The sequence below is a fragment of the Budorcas taxicolor genome, chromosome 4 (genome assembly GCF_023091745.1).
Source record: "Budorcas taxicolor isolate Tak-1 chromosome 4, Takin1.1, whole genome shotgun sequence".
Classification (NCBI taxonomy): domain Eukaryota; kingdom Metazoa; phylum Chordata; class Mammalia; order Artiodactyla; family Bovidae; genus Budorcas; species Budorcas taxicolor.
The window spans coordinates 97646606-97664953 of record NC_068913.1 but is presented as its reverse complement, the minus strand read 5'-3'; the positions used below and the strand labels follow the sequence as shown (position 1 = coordinate 97664953).

The 18348-nt window shown below is 53.2% G+C and overlaps 1 protein-coding gene across 1 annotated transcript in view; it reads left to right on the top strand.

Moving 5' to 3' along the window:
• PLXNA4 (plexin A4) overlaps positions 1–17073 on the top strand; it is a 413701-nt gene extending 396628 nt beyond the window's left edge. The window contains exons 27-31 of the mRNA XM_052638484.1: positions 857–1047; positions 2344–2513; positions 6779–6991; positions 14330–14480; positions 16772–17073. Of these exons, the coding sequence (XP_052494444.1) occupies positions 857–1047; positions 2344–2513; positions 6779–6991; positions 14330–14480; positions 16772–16867 (821 nt within the window). The 3' untranslated portion in view covers positions 16868–17073. The remainder of the gene's footprint in view (positions 1–856; positions 1048–2343; positions 2514–6778; positions 6992–14329; positions 14481–16771) is intronic.
• The last annotated feature ends 1275 nt before the right edge of the window (positions 17074–18348 follow it).

Genomic DNA, 18348 nt, shown 5'->3' with positions numbered 1-18348 from the left:
CTGGATGCTCTGGTGCCTTCTTATCAGCAAAACTGGCTGAAAAGGCCACGAGCTTCATGAGATGGTTCTGGGAAATAAAAGACAACACACAATGGTGCCTGCACACAGTGGGACCTGTCTCTTCTTTTCCTGCTTGGCACTCATCTCACCACACCTCACGTTGCAGCAAATAAATGGTCCAGGCGAGAGAGGCCGGTGAAGGTACACAAGTGACAGGGCAATCACTCAGCTGGTTAGTCACCAGTTAAGGGAAACAGGATCCCAGCTCTTTCATGAGCATGTGCTAAGTCGCTTCAGTCTGTCTGACTCTTTACAACGTTATGGACTGTAGTCCACCAGGCTCCTCTGTCCGTGGGATTCTCCAGGCAAGAATACTGGAGTGTGTTCCCATGCCCTCCTCCAGGGAATCTTCTCGATCCATCCAGGGATAGAACCTGTGTCTCCAGCATTGGCAGGTGGGTTCTTTACCACTGACATCACAGGGGAAGGCCCCCTCCCCCACCGCCACCACCCGGAGCTCTTTCATTGGTACTTAATTGGTGACACAGAACACATCCTGAGACTTGAGAGCTCTTACAAGGAAAGTACAAAAAGAGACAAGCTTGCATTTTTTACAAATTGAATCATAAGGGCTGGAGAGACGCAAGTACAAGAGGGAAGGGAATCCGATTGGGTGGACAAGACACAGAGAATTTCCTAGAGGCGGTGGAAAAGGTGTTCCAGTTTCAGGAACAGACAGAAGTGCCTCCAAAGGCGAGAAGGATCAGAGTTGGCCTCAGCTGGACCTGAGGTGTATCATGAACAATAGGCTGGAAGGCTGGGTGGCCTTACCCGCCTGGGGTCCTTGCATTGGCAGAAAACATGATCCGGTACACAGGCAGCCCTGACAGCCTCCGTTCACGCACACCAATGATCACCCCCGACCTGGAAAGTGGAGTCAAGATGTGGCACCTGGTGAAGAACCATGAGCACGGGGATCAGAAGGAGGGGGACCGGGGGAGCAAGATGGTGTCTGAAATCTATCTCACACGACTGCTGGCCACTAAGGTACAGGACGTCAGCCAGGGTGTGGGCGTGGGTGGGTTATGTGGTAGGGTGTCATCACCCCACGGAAATGTCAGAGCTGGCAAATACCTAGCATCTGTGCTGGTGCCACCCCTCACCCCACCTCAGTCATCCATCCACGCAGGCCCTCCTCATCAGCCTGATCTCCTTCCCAGCACAGAACCTCAGCATCCTTCTCAACCCAGTCCTGCAGCCAGCCCCTCCCATACATCCAGGCTGGCACGCAGTATGAAATCTCGATTCCATCCCTTCTCTTCAGTTCAGTTTAGTTGCTCAGTCGTGTCTGACTCTTTTCAACTCCATGAATCGCAGCACGCCAGGCCTCCCTGTCCATCACCAACTCCCAGAGGTCACTCAGACTCACGTCCGTCGAGTCAGTGATGCCATCCAGCCATCTCATCCTCTGTCATCCCCTTCTCCTCCTGCCCCCAATCCCTCCCAGCATCAGTGTCTTTTCCAATGAGTCAACTCTTCGCATGAGGTGGCCAAAGTACTGGAGTTTCAGCTTTAGCAACATTCTTTCCAAAGAAATCCCAGGGCTGATCTCCTTCAGAATGGACTGGTTGGATCTCCTTGCAGTCCAAGGGACTCTCAAGAGTCTTCTCCAATACCACTCTCGCCCTTGCTCAAATAGAGAGACACTAGCCATGTGCATTCCTGGTCCTCTGCCATGCCTTCTGGAAGACTGGCTGTATATCTCTGGGGTGTCATATACAGTCTCTAGTGGTGGAAACTGCAGCCGGATCAGTGACTTTGCAGGCCCCCTTTCTAATCCTGGTTCTGGGGACCCTGTGTGCCTACAGTTAGTCCCTCAAGGCCCGAGACTGGCCCCAGCTCCGCTCTCTATGGAGCCAAATGAGTAAACTGTTCATTAGCTGACGTGAGCAATGCCCGAACAGAACCAGCAGATTGTGCTTGTCTGCTCTGACCGAGTGAGTTGTTCATTAGCATTTGTGAAAAGTGCTAAAATAACACCGCCGAAGGGTGTTAAAACCAAACCGCGGTGTTGGCAGAGGAAGGCTTCCTTAGGCCCAGTCATCAGTGTTATATCTATTTTCCACGTGCCGGGGAAATGGAAAGCTGCTCCGAGACAGATGAGAGCGGGCGGGAGGAGGGTGCAGATTCTTTGCACACGCTTCCGCGATTTTACCCAAGCAAGCCTGGCTGTGTGCTGGCCTCCCCTCCCCTCCGCCATCTGGGAGGCCAGGCGATCGTACAGCCCCGCCCTCAGAGCTCTCAGGGCAGGCGAGCTGTGTCTGAACTTGGTCCCCTCCGCAGGGCACGCTGCAGAAGTTCGTGGACGACCTGTTCGAGACCATCTTCAGCACGGCGCACCGCGGTTCGGCCCTGCCCCTGGCCATCAAGTACATGTTCGACTTTCTGGACGAGCAGGCAGACAAGCACGGCATCCACGACCCGCACGTCCGCCACACCTGGAAGAGCAACTGGTGAGTGAAGAGCAAGCGGAAGCCACAAGGGGAGAGGCCATCCCCGAGCCGATGGTCGGCCTTGGAGACAGGCACGAAGGGGCCCGCCCGCCTTCCCCCTTGTGGCAGCTCTGCGCAGGCGCTCTCCGGGGCTCCGCCTCCTTGCGGTCCTTTTGGGTGTTCACTTCCTCTCTTCCTTCCCTCGGGGGAGTCGTCCATCTTTGTCATCGGTCCTTTCGGTCAACAAACATTAAACCAACTAAATGAGCAAACATGAGCACACCAGCTGTCACAACCAGGTCGCTCTCACATCCTGCTCCCTCCCCTTTGCCTGATATCATGCTGGACCCTGAGTCTGCAGACTCGGGTCGTGCTTTCTGCCCTCCGTGGGCTGACAGGAGGGCAGCTGTTTGAGTAGAGGGGCACATGTGAGGATGTGGGGTGCGTGTGTGCAGCCGGGCTGTAGACAGGCAGGAGCTCACAGAGACTCTTAAATGGAGTTTGGAGCACAGCTAGGAGTCACCTAGGTGAACATGGGAGTGTTTCCAGTCCATTCAAGACATGGTTTTCCCTTTCCAGAATTCCCTTTGGGGAAGGGACTGTCCCATAACTAGGGTGTCTTTGAGACGAGGGGAGCCTCTAACTCTTAAATGACACTCTAGGTGTCTCATCACGGTCCCCTCTCTCCTTTAGCCTTTATCTGCCTTCCCCTTCATTCGTGTGTCGGTTGTTTCACTGTGAGACTGCAAGGTCAGACATCAGTATGCAGCTCTCGTGGCAGAATCTTGCACAGAGCTGGGACTCAATAAATATTGATGGAGATGCAGAGCCAAGATGGTCTCTACTTGAGAGTTCCACCTGGGGTAAAGCCGTCTTATATGTAGTCCCTTCAGTTCTGGAATCGCCTCCCAGTAGCTTTTACACAGTCCCTGTCCTGGGGTGTTCTTCCCCAGCACATTCTTTCAAAGCAGCACCTGCGGACTGCCAGGATTGACATGGTACTAGGGCTCAGCCAGCCACCCTGACAGCTGCTGCTGCTGCTAAGTCGCTTCAGTCATGTCCTGCTCTGTGCGACCCCATAGACGGAAGCCCACCAGGCTCCCCCGCCCCTGGGATTCTCCAGGCAAGAACACTGGAGTGGGTTGCCATTTCCTTCTCCAATGCATGCAAGTGAAAAGTGAAAGGGAAGTCGCTCAGTCGTGTCCCATTCTTAGCGACCCCATGGACTGCAGCCTACCAGGCTCCTCCATCCATGGGATTTTCCAGGCAAGAGTACTGGAGTGGGGTGCCATTGTCTTCTCCGACCCTGACAGCCCAGGGTCCCAAATCAAAACCCGGATCTAGGCAGAAGTCAGCCTGGGGCACTGAAATGTTATTCAGGGTAGGATGCTCTGGCTTCCTTTCTCCCCTGAAGAATAGTGCATCTCCACTAAAATTGGAAAGTCAGGCAGGAACAGTTTTGGACCATAAAACTGAAGAGTAGGGTTGCTCCCACGGTAATTCTGGGTACATTGTGGAGTTCTTGTGACCTTTCGGAAATAAGACAGACTCTGGATCCCATCTAGTCCAGCACTGGGTGAAGGCTGCTCCCTCTTCTGAAAGGCCTGCAGGTCTGGCGTCTCTCAGTGACTGCCCATAGGTAAGATTGCATTTGAGGACTTCCCTGGTTGTCCAGTGGTTAAGACTCTGCACCCCCAATGCAGGGGCATGGGTTTGATCCTCAGTCCAGGAACTAAGAGCCTACATTCCACATGGCATGGCCAGGAAAAAAAAAAAAAGGATTGCATTTGACTCTGCACACCTTTTCAGAATGACTCTGCAGAGCTGTTCCAAGGGCATGTCCCTGACCCACCCAGTCTGCTTCTCTCTGCCACTGAGTCTTCCTTCCTACCACCTGAGTTGAATGCCTGCAGCCTTCAGAATACAAGGAATGCCCTGTCCAGACCTTATCCTGGGAGAGCTGCTATTTCCAAACCATGCCTTGTAACCTTTATAAGTGCATCCCCTGAAATGGTATCTAAATAAGCATACACCTCCCACTGGGCTAAGTCCACCTCCAAGATCCAATGAAGTCCTTGAGGGAGAGGGCAGAGTCTTCCTTCCCTCCAGTTCTTCCAAGTGCCAGCTGTTCTCAGAAAGATCTCCGGTCCCAGTGAAGGGCAGTCAGGCAGGAGTACCAACTCTCATGTCCTCTCACCAGAGAACACACTTCCCCAACCCTGACCATGGCCGCCTGGGCAAGACTCAGTCAGTCCAGGAATTATGAGATCTACATACTGGCTTAGGGTCCATTGTTCCTGATTGGAAAGAGATTGTTTCCTTATTCCTGGCCAAAGTTGTAGCTCACCCTCTCCCCTGCCCCCTTCCTCCTCATCCCCATGCCTTTTCTCTTTTAAATAAACCTCCTGCTCATTTAGCCTGAGTGGCTGCAATCAACCAGAGATTAGTGCCACCACTAATGTTAATAATATGCTAATATTTCATTAGGCAGGAGCTGCTGTGGTTTCCCTGTTTGATTTGTCTGTCAGCACAACTGGCTGAAGGAAGGAGACTGTTGGAAAGAAATAACCATGTGGCAAGTGTGGGCTCCAGGGTCCCTCTCCGTGTTGAACTTCGGGAAGCAGGAAGATGTGACTGAGCAGCTCTGCATCCAGGGCTCTGAGCCCAGCTCTCAGGGTCTCCCCTGGGCAGCTGGAGTGACCCTGACTGTCCCCCGAGTGTCAGAACTTTTACCGTCCCTTTATTTACTCTTTGGATTTCCCAGGATGAAACAAGGGCCACTTAACATTGTTAGACCTCAGTACTGGCTCCACAGCACGTTTCATAGGAACTTAATAAATACTTGTTGACTGATTGGCAGTCTTGAACATGAGGTCTTACTGTATTTGAGCATTTGTTTTATGTATATGGTGGCTGCTGGGAGATACAACGAATATAGAAATCTTGGTCTTGCTGGGTTGAAATAATGTGATTCAGAAGACTTTTAGTTCTAAGAAGCAAGCCAAACACATAGGAACATTAGGACTGTTACCAACTATTACCAACCGTGAGAATAGCAACCAAAACAACAATAAAACATCAGGGCACATGGCAGGAGGTGAGGAGCTGGGGGCAGAGGGAGGGAACTAAGTGATCCCTTGCTGGGTGCCATCCCACTTCCTGATCTATGTCTCCATAGGCTGCATGGCAGTTGCAGGATCAGAGAGCCAGCGGAATGCAGTCACAGAGGAGCACGTGGGCAGGCTTTACCCAATGCCCCTGGATCCTTTCCAGCAATAGCTAGAGGGTTTATGGTTCCCAGACTGCACTGCATGTTTCATGTCCTGTTTGTTGAACTGATTCCCCTTTGGAGGTACCGTCCTCCTTCTTTTCCTCCCCCTCTTCCTCCAGGCTTCATTCAGCTAAAGAACACCTCTGTATCTTTGAAACAGAGACTATTCAGCGCGGTCCCCTCTGTGAAGACTTTCCAGACTTCTGGACACGTCCCTCTGGGTAGCTTTGATCACACCAACCTGGGTCTTAAACTGGACCCCCTCCATCCTCTGGGTCCAGCACCTAAAATTCTTGATTGCGTGCCTGACTCCCCATGAGCCCACCAGAACGCAGGCTTCTCAAGGACCGGGGACAGGTCTTATCACACTGTACCCACAGCGGCTAGCATGGCTCTTGGTATAGAGTAGGTGCTGACTGGAAGAAAAGGAGAGGAAGGAGAGAACATAACGGGGCAGGTGAGAGCCAGAGGTGGGGTTTGTTCAGCTTGCTAGCTTGGAGATGAGAATCAGTAAGTTTTGCTTGAACTGTTTAGTGCCAGGGCCCTCACCATGTAAAAACAAGTTGATTAGGTCAGGTGGGGAGGAAGAGTGTGGCTTTTTCCACATGTTACAGTGAGGGCAGAGAATAATAAATAGCCTAGGTTCCAGGCTGTTTAAGATTTGCCAACCAGATATGTTTTGTATCTGACATGGGGGCAGACAGTGGAAGAGAGAGTTAGACATTCCACGTTCTAGCACCTGTCATGACTGCTTTGAACCCCAAAGCCTTGTGCTCTCAGGGCCGCTGGGGAGTCCTACAGTCCGGGCTGGGCATCGACACCTCCAGTGCCCATCAACGCTGTATCTCTGAATGGACTGTTCAACCCTGCTGATCTTCAGCTCCCCAGAAGGTGAATTGATGGCATGGAGAAGGGCCCTTCTGAAGGCTTTTTCTGCCTCCAGGGACCTCTCTGGGTCAGTGTCCAGCTCCCCCACCCCATCTCCCTTGACCATCTGCCTCTTCCCTCTGTACAGCCTGCCCCTGCGGTTTTGGGTCAACATGATCAAGAACCCCCAGTTTGTGTTTGACATCCACAAGAACAGCATCACGGACGCCTGCCTCTCCGTGGTGGCCCAGACCTTCATGGACTCGTGCTCCACGTCGGAGCACCGGCTGGGCAAGGACTCCCCCTCCAACAAGCTGCTCTATGCCAAGGACATCCCCAGCTACAAGAACTGGGTGGAGAGGTGAGTGCTGGCCTGGGGAGCTCAGGCAGGACCCTGGCTGCAGCGGGCAACTTCTCTGGGGGTGTGTAGAGGGGCCCCCTTCCCCTCCGCAGTGGGTGGGGCTTGCAGACTGGTCCTTGCACCAAGCCCCATCCTGCATTGGGACACCCACAGCCCGAGAACCCGGTGTTATCAGTCGAAACAAGAATGGGACATGGCTAGAAGTTGCCACGTTGCTCTGCTCCCCTGCATGGAGGACCCAGATCGTCCTAGGCCCAAGGAAGAAGTATAGTCTGCTGCTCTCATGCTCCCTGAAAAAATAAAAACAAAAAAGACTTCAAGGGACCAAACAACATCTTGCCACACACAGACTGGAGCCCTGTCCCTCTGGCAGTTCTTCCAGTGTCCTGTGGGGATGTCATGGTTACCCTGAAGAGCTTCTTGCTGTCCCAGTCCCTTGATGCTCAGGCGATGAGCTCTAGATGCTTCAGGCCCTGATCTAATCCAGCCTCAGCTGTGCACCTGTGTGTGTGGTGGGGAGGGCACCTGTATGCCATTAAGCTGGGTTCCTCTTGGCACAAAGCTAACTCACGGTAAACAACATTCATAGTTTGTCTGGGTTGTATCAGCTCCGTATGCCAAGCACCTGAGCTAGACAACCAGCTGAAAATCTATTTATTTATTCATCACAGCAGCTCTGGAATATAAGAGGACAGGCTTTATAACCTCATTCTGTGCCCATGAAGGTGAACTATACATACAGAATGGCTGAGTAATCAGTCCAAGATGACTTAAGTGGCCAAGAGAAAAGTAGATCCCCAAATTCAACTGACTCTCAAATCTCCTTTCTACCATTTATGATCCTTTTAGACAGGGCCTCTGCCAACCCATATGGTGTCCATGTGAATTAAGGAAGGTGCTCCTTCCTACCAGAGGATGTGGCCCCACGCCAGAATGTGTGGTTTGTTAAGTGACAGGCTGACTGTCAGCCCTAGCTCACCCCCACGTTTGTGCAGTGAACAGCCTGTGCAACTCTACATGGCAATTCTGATTTTAGAGTCCCTTTCTCTTTCTTCCAAGCTTAAAGACAGGAAACCTGGATGGAGACTCAGATTTGGGATCTTTTTGAAGAGTCAAAGAAACCAGAAGTTGTTCTTAAGTCAGCAACTGAGATAGAATGAACAATCTCGTTTTGCTCATGGTAGAGACACAGTCCCCATCTTTATAGTTGAAAACTGCTTTCCCTTGTACAGAGGGAATAACCAAGAAGGGGTGGGATACTGCCCATTCCCAGTCGCAAAAACTGACTATCCCACCCCAGTTCTGCTGAAAGAGTTGCATTGTTTTCCCTCTCCCCCTGTCCCTTGATCTCTCCCCCACCCCTTCCTGCTGGTACCTGTGGTGTGCATCCAGCCTTGGCTGTCAGAGAGAGAGCTCGCTCTTTTGTCCTTGTATCTGATTATGTCTGAGTCACCAAAGAGCCTTTTACCTCCCCCTGCGTCGCCAGTGGCTCACTCTTCTGACTACAGAGCTGCCAGGAGCGAGCTCTCCCGTGTGGTCAGCTGGCTCTTCAGCGAAGAGAGAAAAGAAAGAGGCAGCAGCTGGGCTCTTGGGCATCCCTGCGCTGGTGCAGTGTCAAGGCAATGGGACCTCGGGCAGGGAGGGAGAAGGCCGGGATGAGATGGGCTGGGAGCATTGATGAAGCATCTGCTTAGAGGACGCTGTCCTCAGAACAGCGCACTCAGTCGGAGGTGAGAATAATGCAAGTGCCGGGCGAACGGTCTCCCTCTTGCTTGGTGCTAAATGAGAGGTGGGGCACATAGCTGCTACAGGTCACGAGTCACCCCAGTCCATCTGGTTATTTTTAGGAGTACCTTGATGGTTTCCATTTCTTATCTCACTAGTTTCTTAGCAACCAATGGCATTCTCAGGAAAGTCATCTTTCACTTGTTTGGGGTCACAGATCCTTTCTCCTCTCCTTATGGGATGAGGGTGCAAAGAAGAAGGGGATGAGAAATAGCACCCCCTGGTCTGGAGATTTTGTATAGAGACCTTCTTCCTTTGGTGATCAGTTCCACCCTCCCGTCACCAGGAGGCTGGCTTGCTGAGGGCCCCGGCAGCCTCAAGGTCAGAAGAGCGATGGTAGAACCCCTTTTCTCATGGCCAGGGCTTTCCCACCCCCTGATTTTGAGGTCTGGCTGCTGTGCACACACAGGAAGTCCATACGTAGGGCCTCGCTGACGTAGAGTGCGCTCCACACGCATTTGGGGAGGGCCTTCTGTCTGCGCCACTGAGACATGGGGTTTGCTCTGGCTGGCCCTCCTTCTAGGGGGTTGGGCCATATATGGATTCCAGAGGCTTTACTAACTCTGCTGCTTGGATAGCCCGAGTCATCCTGTCCCACCTAAGCTGTCACACCTCCCAGAAGTTCTTCATCTACCTATCCCTGCACCATCCCCCCTCCCAACCTCCCATCTGTCCTCCCATCCCATCTCCCTCCCATCCTTCCTTCTGCTTGTCCTCTCATGCATCCTTCATCCCATTCCTGCCTCCTTGCAGCACTGCTGGTTGGCAGCCCCGCTGCAGACTGCCAGTCTTTGCTGCTTTCATCCAAGTATGAGGGGTTTTGCTTATGGCCACATCTAGAGTAAGGGAGAAGAATCTCTTGGTTCCCCAGTAGCAACCACCTACTCCACTCATCTTAAGGAGCAGAAGTCAACAGTATTGTCACCAAACTGATATGTTACAGTCAGTAGTCATTCCTATCTCGTTGCCAATAGCAGTAACATTTTCATGCTAGAGGGATTGCCTCTCATATTAAATAGAAATTAATCCCAATAAGAGGAGAGTGAGAAAGTTGGTTTAAAGCTCAACATTCAGAAAACTAAAATCATGGCATCTGGTCCCATCACTTCATGGGAAATACATGGGGAAACAGTGTCAGACTTTACTTTTTTGGGCTCCAGAATCACTGCAGATGGTGATTGAAGCCATGAAATTAAAAGACACTAACTCCTTGGAAGGAAAGTTATGACCAACCTAGATAGCATATTGAAAAGCAGAGACATTACTTTGCCAACTAAGGTCCGTCTAGTCAAGGCTATGGTTTTTCCAGTGGTCATGTATGGATATGAGAGTTGGACTGTGAAGAAAGCTGAGCGCCGAAGAATTGATGCTTTTGAACTGTGGTGTTGGAGAAGACTCTTGAGAGTCCCTTGGACTGCAAGGAGATCCAACCAGTCCATTCTAAAGGAGATCAGCCCTGGGTGTTCTTTGGAAGGACTGATGCTAAAGCTGAAACTCCAATACTTTGGCCACCTGATGCGAAGAGTTGACTCATTGAAAAAGACACTGATGCTGGGAGGGATTGGGGGCAGGAGGAGAAGGGGATGACAGAGGATGAGATGGATGGATGAGTCCATCACCGACTCGATGGACCTGAGTTTGAGTGAACTCCGGGAGTGGTGATGGACGGGGAGGCCTGGCGTGCTGCAATTCATGGGGTTACAAAGAGTCAGACACGACTAAGTGACTGAACTGAACTGAACTGAACTGAATTGAATAAGCCCCAGCCTCCCTTGCATGCAGGCACAGGTTTTCTACATAGGAATGAGTGAGTTGACCCCTGGGAATTGGACTAAAGGGTGCCACACGTTGGGATGCCATCTATCACCCATGTCACTTGTGAAAAAGGCTAAGAATTCTAACTATTTAAAAATGCCTCCTAAAGAAGCCATCACTCAAAATATAAAACTGTGACAGTTCACCCTGGGACCCATACTGGAGGTGAAGTATGGACCTTTCATTAACGTGCTCATTCATCCATGAGTCAAACATTTTATGGTGTCCAGCATGGGTGCACTGAACACTCAGGGTGGATTAGACTTGAGCCTTCCCTTATGGTCTTCATGGTCAAGGAAGATACAAATAGGCAGGCACCATGAATGGTACTCATGGGGGCTCAGGAAGCAAGGAGCTGAGGGAAGTCAGTGAATGAACACAGAGGAAAAGACTTTTGTGCAGGACCTTGAAAGGCAAGCATCTCTACATCAGAGCCTCAGATGTGTCTTCTGTGTCTACATCTTCATCCTTGAGGTGTTGAAAGGGTGAGGATACGTTGGGCTCCGCAAAAACTTCAGGGCATTGGAGACCCTCTTCTCAATCACTGGGGCCATCCTAGAGACAGAGATGGGTGCCACCGTCATGCTGGGCGCATCTCATAGAAGCCCGTGAATGTGAAACACTGCAGACTAGTCCACAGCAGAGAATCCAGCTGTTGGTGGTTGGTGGCTGGATTTGTAGCAGCTCCTGAGGGCCAGTGTCAGAGCCACGTCAGAACTACGATGGTGCTGGCATCCCACCTGGTATGACCAAGCACAACAAAGAAAGCTGGGTAAGGCCAGTGGTGGGCCCCACCCCTCCTCAGTGGGCCAGTCCTTGGCCAGCTCAAGGGTGGGTCCCAGGAGACTTTCAGAGCACCAGTCCCTTCTAGAGACTCACCTGCAGAGACATCCCATGGGAGCAAGTTCAAGACGAGGACTCCAGATTGACCTTTCCTTTCCTCACCGTGCAGCCTGCAGATAAGAACACTTGTGTGAAGTTCATTAATGGGGCATAATTGCATTCTTCACAATCAATAAGGCGGCCCAGTAGCAGAGCCCAGCACAAAGCCCCTGTATGGCAGGTGGTCAGGAGAGAGCAGTTTTGCCCACAGCACAGAGATGCCAGAGCTGGGCTATCGTCAGGCTCAAGGGGTGCAGTTGGGTAGAGCCCTGGAGAGAAGCGGGGAGAGGTCAAAGCAAGGGCAGCAGAGACCTGCAGCCGGGCCCACTTAGCTCCAGGCTGGACTGGGGACCAGGACGAACTGAATGTCAGCCAGACCCAACGCCCCACACTCCTCTAGGACATCGAGCATTCCAAAGCCACTCAGCTCAGCCATGTAGAACTCGCTGAAGATGAAGACATGTGGCCAATCCCAGCACAGGCTTGCGTGGGGCACAGACGGGCAGGGCCCTCTGCACATGGGCAGCAAAGAAGGGGTGGGTCGCCCTCCACAACTTCAGTGAGGAATCAGAGCCCTGCCCTCCCCCACTTTACTCTCAACTCCACCCCACACTCTCCCCCTCTCTTTCTCTCACACAAACACATTTTCTAAATACTCTCTTTGGAGAAACCGACTGGGCTTTTAGTGCACGACAAGGCAGGCCATTCAGAAAGGACAGGGTGCTGGGTGTCTGCTGTTTCCACGGGAGACGATGTGGTCCCTGCCCTGGGCTCTCAGGCTGCCCAGGAACCACACAGATCGCGGTAGGAGCCCCGATGCTATCTGCAGAAAGCCTGATAGAGCCATCCTCCTACCTGTAAGGTTTCACAAGCAGGTAACAGAAAGAGCAGGAGCCTTTGCTTCTGATGACAGCGCTGTCCCACCAGGGGGATGCTGGGGTTTGCCTTGCAGTCAGTAGCTCTGACTGTCTATGGTGGCAGAGTGGGACTGCCTAGAGGACACTCTGGACCCCGCTGTGTCGTCAGAGCCGTGTCTGGCTGCTGGCCAGGACACAGAAATGAGGGAGTCATCCGTTCCTGTTCCCCCCATGTGACCTTTGGACATGACCTCTTACAGGACACATGTATTTTGCTCGGTCGGCGTGCAATTGCGAGGGGGCGATGGCACAAATATCATTGAGCGTGACAGGGCTGGAGCCACCGCTGATGCTCCAGGTCTCCGCTATAAAATGGAACATTGCATTTACTGTCTTCCAAAATCGTGGCAATGAATCCAGTCTCTCACTGGAGTGCTTGTACCTAGGGTGTCATTCCCCAGAACTCCGAGGAACGTGAAGATGTTTTGGGGTGGGTTGCAGGCCTGGCAGAGAGTGAGCTCTTCTGGAATGGAGCAGAGGACCTAGAGTGAAACAGGACAAGGAGCTGAGTAAGGGGCCCAATGGCTCTGGAGATGGGGGGTGGGGGCAGGGGAAGAGAGGACCCCACACTGAAAGTTTGTGAAGAAAGGAAGTCCACATGAGCCAGGGGTGCGACAGCCTTCACACAGGCCTGTGGCTCAAGCAGGGCAGCCAGCCCAGCCCTGGCCTACTTCTGCTGGCCTGGGGATGCTCTGCACAGATTAACTGGAACTGTCATTCAGGCAGGATCTTGAACGTGATGCTGGAGTGGCACACAGGTGCCACCTCTGCCAGCCTGTCACCCAGCTCCAGTGGGCCCCAGTGGGCAGAGGTGGAGGCGGGGAACAGAGCGCAGGACAGATGGGTTCACGGTCAATGCAGTGAGGGATGCGGAGGGAGGGACACAGGACTGGGGTCCAGGGTGAGACTGAACCAGCGCCTCCAAGAACATGCCCTCCGCTCACCTGATCAAGCCTTGAGTTCTGGGAACCCAGGGCCTGTCACTGTCACCTGTGCTTGCCCAGGTGAGAGTGAGTGACTCGACTAAAACGTTGTGCCCGAGTTGCCTCACTCTGGTCCCCACCCTGGAGACTGTCCCCGCACTCCCGCCACCCTCCTCTGTTCTAAGCTGTCAGGCTCGCTGTCCCTGGCATTGAAGCCATGGGCATTCAGTGTGGGCCGAGCGGACACCGTGAGGACTCCTGGGAGCACTGCCCTGAGGTCCTGGCCCTACCCCACCCCTGCAGGTGCCTCTCTGCCACGTGGCCCAGGGCCGGAAGCGCCCAGGAGACGGTGGCTGTCTTTGGGACACCGAGGGCCTTTGATTCCTCATTAGGAGGCAACACAGCTCCCCTCTGGTGGGAGATTTGGGGGTTGCTGCATAAAATGTCAAACTGCAGAAATTAAAAATGTAAATGTTGGCATCTAATTAACCAGTTGACAGGAGGGCACAGCTGCAAGTGACAGTGACTGATTGCCTTCTCCCAGCCTCTCCCCCACAAGCACCCCAGCCCCACCCTTCTCCCCGCTAGTGCTCACAGACAGGGATGACCTCAGGGTGGAGCAACTGCTTAGAAGAGCCTTCAGGCCCCTGGAGGGGACTTCCTGCATCTGTGGGAGGGGGTGTTAGAAGGGCCTGAGAGGCAGACTGGATTGCTCCTGCGGGAGCTGGGAGCAAAGCCGGTGCAGGAGGCAGCCCCTCCTTCCTCCTGGCCCCACTGTGTCCACTCTCTGGCCTTGTCTGGGTCACCGTCGAGTCCCTTCTCCCTGCCTCATGCATCAAGAAGGGCACTCTGAAGCCCAGCTGGAGGAGAGCCTGCCATGGTCCCTAAGAGGTCACACACAGGCATCCACTGGGCCCAGACCCAGTGCTGGGAGCACCCATCTCTCCCCTGCGCCCCCCACTACACACACACATGCACGCACGCACACACAGTTCCTCACTCCCATGCCGCCACAGGTATTACTCAGACATCGGGAAGATGCCGGCCATCAGCGACCAGGACATGAACGCGTACCTGGCTGAGCAGTCCCGGATGCACATGAACGAGTTCAACACCATGAGCGCCCTCTCGGAGATCTTCTCCTACGTGGGCAAGTACAGTGAGGAGGTGAGCCCTGCCCTGCCCTGCTCGGGGGCCCCGGGGAGGGCCTGGGGAGAGACCCAGATATTCCTGCCTCGAGCAGCTTCAGTGCCCAAGAGCACCACCCCAGGCACCCCCACCACCCATCTCTGCTGGAGGAAACTCTCTACCACCCAGGACTGGGGGGCTGTGCTCCAAAGACTGGGACACTAGAAATGTTCCATTCTGCAAATTCTACATAATCCCTCTTCTTTTCAGATTTATACGTCACGTCTCTGTTTCCTTCATTATTTTTCTCTTTTCATTATTTTTTTTTCTTCCTTCTCCTTTATTTCTTCTATCTCTCTCTCTGACTTCATTCTCTTTAATCAAGCAGTTCCTCACATTCATGGGCAGGCCATGAGGAATAGAATAGGAAGAGTATGATAGGATAGAATCAGAACAGAATAGATACAGACAGAGTAGAATGGAGTCTATTTTTAGTTGCTGAAACCTCACCTGGGGTCATTGCCCCTTCAGACACGGCCACCTTTTGGCCGGCACAAAGGTGCCTAAGGGAGTTTTCTTGGCCATACCAGTGTAGACCAAGTGGGTTCCGAGTCCAGGCTCCCCATGTCCGAGCAGCAGCACAGCCACCCTCTCTGAGTGGAAGGTAGTAATGGGAGCTGAAGCCAGTACCCTGGGTTCGCTACATCCTCCCAGCCTTGTCCCCGAGGGAGGATCTAGGAGCCCCAGCAGGGCCCAGTCCATGGGCCCAGTCACATGCCATGAGTTGTGAACAAGTGTAGAGAAAGTCAGCCATGGGTCCGTTAGGAGAGGGACCCCAAAGCCAGCCTATGGGCCAGTGCTGGTCCAGGACAGTTTCCACCTGTCTGTGGCCACTTGTGAAGTACAGACGACGCAGAGTAGGCCAGTGTATGAGTGCCCCTGTCTCATCTTGGAAAGGACTGCAGGTTCAGGCCTCTTTATCTTTTTATGCATGTTCAGTCATGCCCAACCCTTTGGACCCCACAGATTCTAGCCTGCCAGGCTCCTTTGTCCATGGGATTCTCCAGGCAAGAATACCGGAGTGGGCTGTTGTGCCCTTCTCCAGGGGATCTTCCCAGCCCACAGATTGAACTTGAGTCTCCTGCACAGCAGGCAGATTCTTTCCCACTGAGCCACCAGCTTCCCAAGTTCACTCTTCTACTGTTAGCATGAAAATGTCCCATCTTTATGAAATGCTAGGGCCAATCACTGGTGGTTCTTGGCCAGCTGAGAAGTTGGCAACTGACTTGGTCTCCCCAATTAAAAATAGATTAACTGGGTCAGGAAATCTAGAGCTCTGGGCAGCCCTCCTCCAGCCTTCAGCCTCCTCTTCCCTCCTGCCGCCCCCCTCCCTACTCTGTAGTTCCTGACCCCAGGACTCCTGCCTGTCACCTGCCCCTCCTGGAGTAGGCATGGTGTGACAGGTGTTCACGTTTCTTACGTGACTTTATCCCCTCTCTTGGAGCAACCCAGAGAGGGAATCGTAGGTCCCAGGTTTTACAGAGGAGGAAAGGAGGGTTCAGAGAGGTTTCATGTTTTGCCCCGGCATCACCCAGCTAGAAACTGGCAGAGCCATTATTCAGTGCTACGCCTCCTGAGTCTGAGCCAGGTTCCCACACATCTTCCTGCATGTGCCCACAATTGCTCCCTGTTATTCTCACCCACCAACTATCTAATCTCAGCAAAGCCTGTGTAGACACTGGCCAATAGATGTCTGTGACCAGTAAAGCTTGAGAATCACTCTTCGAGGGATATTTATTTCTTAACAGGCAAAGTAGAGTCAAATAACTTTCTGCATGTGGAATTTCGGGCCTTGGGCTGCTGATGGCAAGATGTTCCTTTCTCACAGGGTAGTGGGATGTCTTGATAGTGTGAAATCATACTTTCCCTGAGACGCTAAGCACCGTACTTTCTGTTGGGTGTGGATTCCCCTGCTGTTTAGCCTAGAGGTAACAGCAGCATCTCGGCACAGGTGTCTTCTGCCCATTCTCAGCTGTCGTACATAGGCAGTGAAAGGCACACATGTATTCAGACATGCCGACGTGTGTTCTGGCATCCTGTGCTCACTGACACACGGATGCCCCTGGGTTGGTTCCCTGTGTCCTAGCGGCCCCACACACCTCCCCACCCAAGTCGTGCAGGCTGTCTGCCTCCCCAGCGACTTGGTGTGGGCTGCTTTACCTGTGCTCGTCTTCCCAAACTCTCTGACCACAGCCCTGTCAGTGCGTACCCTGAGAACACAGATGCGTGCACGCAAACTGGCAACCACCCCGTTCTTGGCTCTTCAACAGATCCTCGGACCCCTGGACCACGATGACCAGTGTGGGAAGCAGAAACTGGCCTACAAACTAGAACAAGTCGTAACCCTCATGAGCTTAGACAGCTGAGAACCGTCCTTCCAGCCCGCCCGCTCCCGCCTCCCCCACCGGAGGGAGGGACACACCAAGCCGTGCCTCAGTCTAGATTATCATCTTTACCAAGTGCAAGTTCCGACTGGCGCCAGCAGCATCCCCTGAGCAGCGCTGTCTCCCTCTCCCTTTCTCTCTCTGCCTGCTTCTGTCTCTCCCGCCTTCCTGGATCCCCTCTCTTTCAGTTCCTCTGCCAACGCAATTGAACCAAGCCGCTGACCCTCACGTTAGTCCAAGATGGCCTGTCCTCACCCCGCCAAGGGGCCTGACCTGAAGGCATCAGAGGGGCCCTCTTTCCCAGCTGACCCTGAGCATCAGCAGCAGGGCCCGGATACGAATGAGGAGCCATGGATGGAGGTGCTTCTGTGCTGTTACCCCACCTTCCGTCTTTCCATAGTCCCCACGTGGGTCTGAACTTGGCCTGAAGAAGAGGCAGTGAGCTCAGTATTATCTTCACTGGGAAGATGTCACCTGGCCCAGGTTTCCATCTCCACAGGGTCCCCCTGCAACTCTGGGAAGAAAGGCGGCACCTCCTGCATGTGGCTGGAGTGGGGAGCGTGAGCAGTTGAGGGGCGCCTTGCAAGCTGCCTCTCACATGTGGGATTGGCAGCAGAGGCTCCCTTGTCCCCTTCGGATCTTTTCGGAGTCCTTCTAAGCACCCGTAGGTGCCCTGCCTGTCCGGTCCTGGCCTGTGGAAAACCAGACAGGAGAAAGAATAGCAGTTACAGCCCACCGTGGAGATCCTCCCGATGTGGCTCATAGTGGCAGAAATGTAACATGCGGGAGGAGAAAAGAAGAGAGTTGCATCTATCTGGAAGCAGAACTGATTGTTTTCCGTCCACCCCCATGTGCTAATGAATCATGGCCATAGTCAGAGGTCGGATCCCCTGCAGATCCCCAAGCACCATCTAGAGGATGCGTTTCCACCCTCCTTAGTCATCACTCATCAGGGGTCAGGGGCAAACACCAGTGCATCCAGGAGCTTCTACCTCCAGTGGTCCCCATGGCTCCACCCCCACTGTCCTTGCTGAGAAGTCTAGAGGAGGTTGGGGCCGACAGCCTCGCTCCTGACTCCCTGCAGAGTCTGGTGCCGTTGCTATGCAGATGACTTTGTGACTGGACTGTTCAGACCTCCTCGGGAATTATTTCATCAACATCTCAGCTGTCTCTTTAGTCACTCTCCTCCCTCCTCCCTTCTGCAGTCATCCCGGGAAGAAACACTGGCAAGCACAGCCTCTCAGAGACAAACCAAAATGCCAGCCAAACTCAACCCTAAGTTTGTCATGTCTGGGGAGGACCGAAGAATCAAGAGGAAGGACCTGTCCTGAAATGGGAGGAGGGAGATACCGCTGACCTTGGCCCTGGCATTGTGTCTCTCTCTCTGTCCTTCCATTCACGGATACGTTGTCTTAGCCAGCCGGGCAGATACGTGCTCAGACATGCATCCTAGGTGAGCAGGG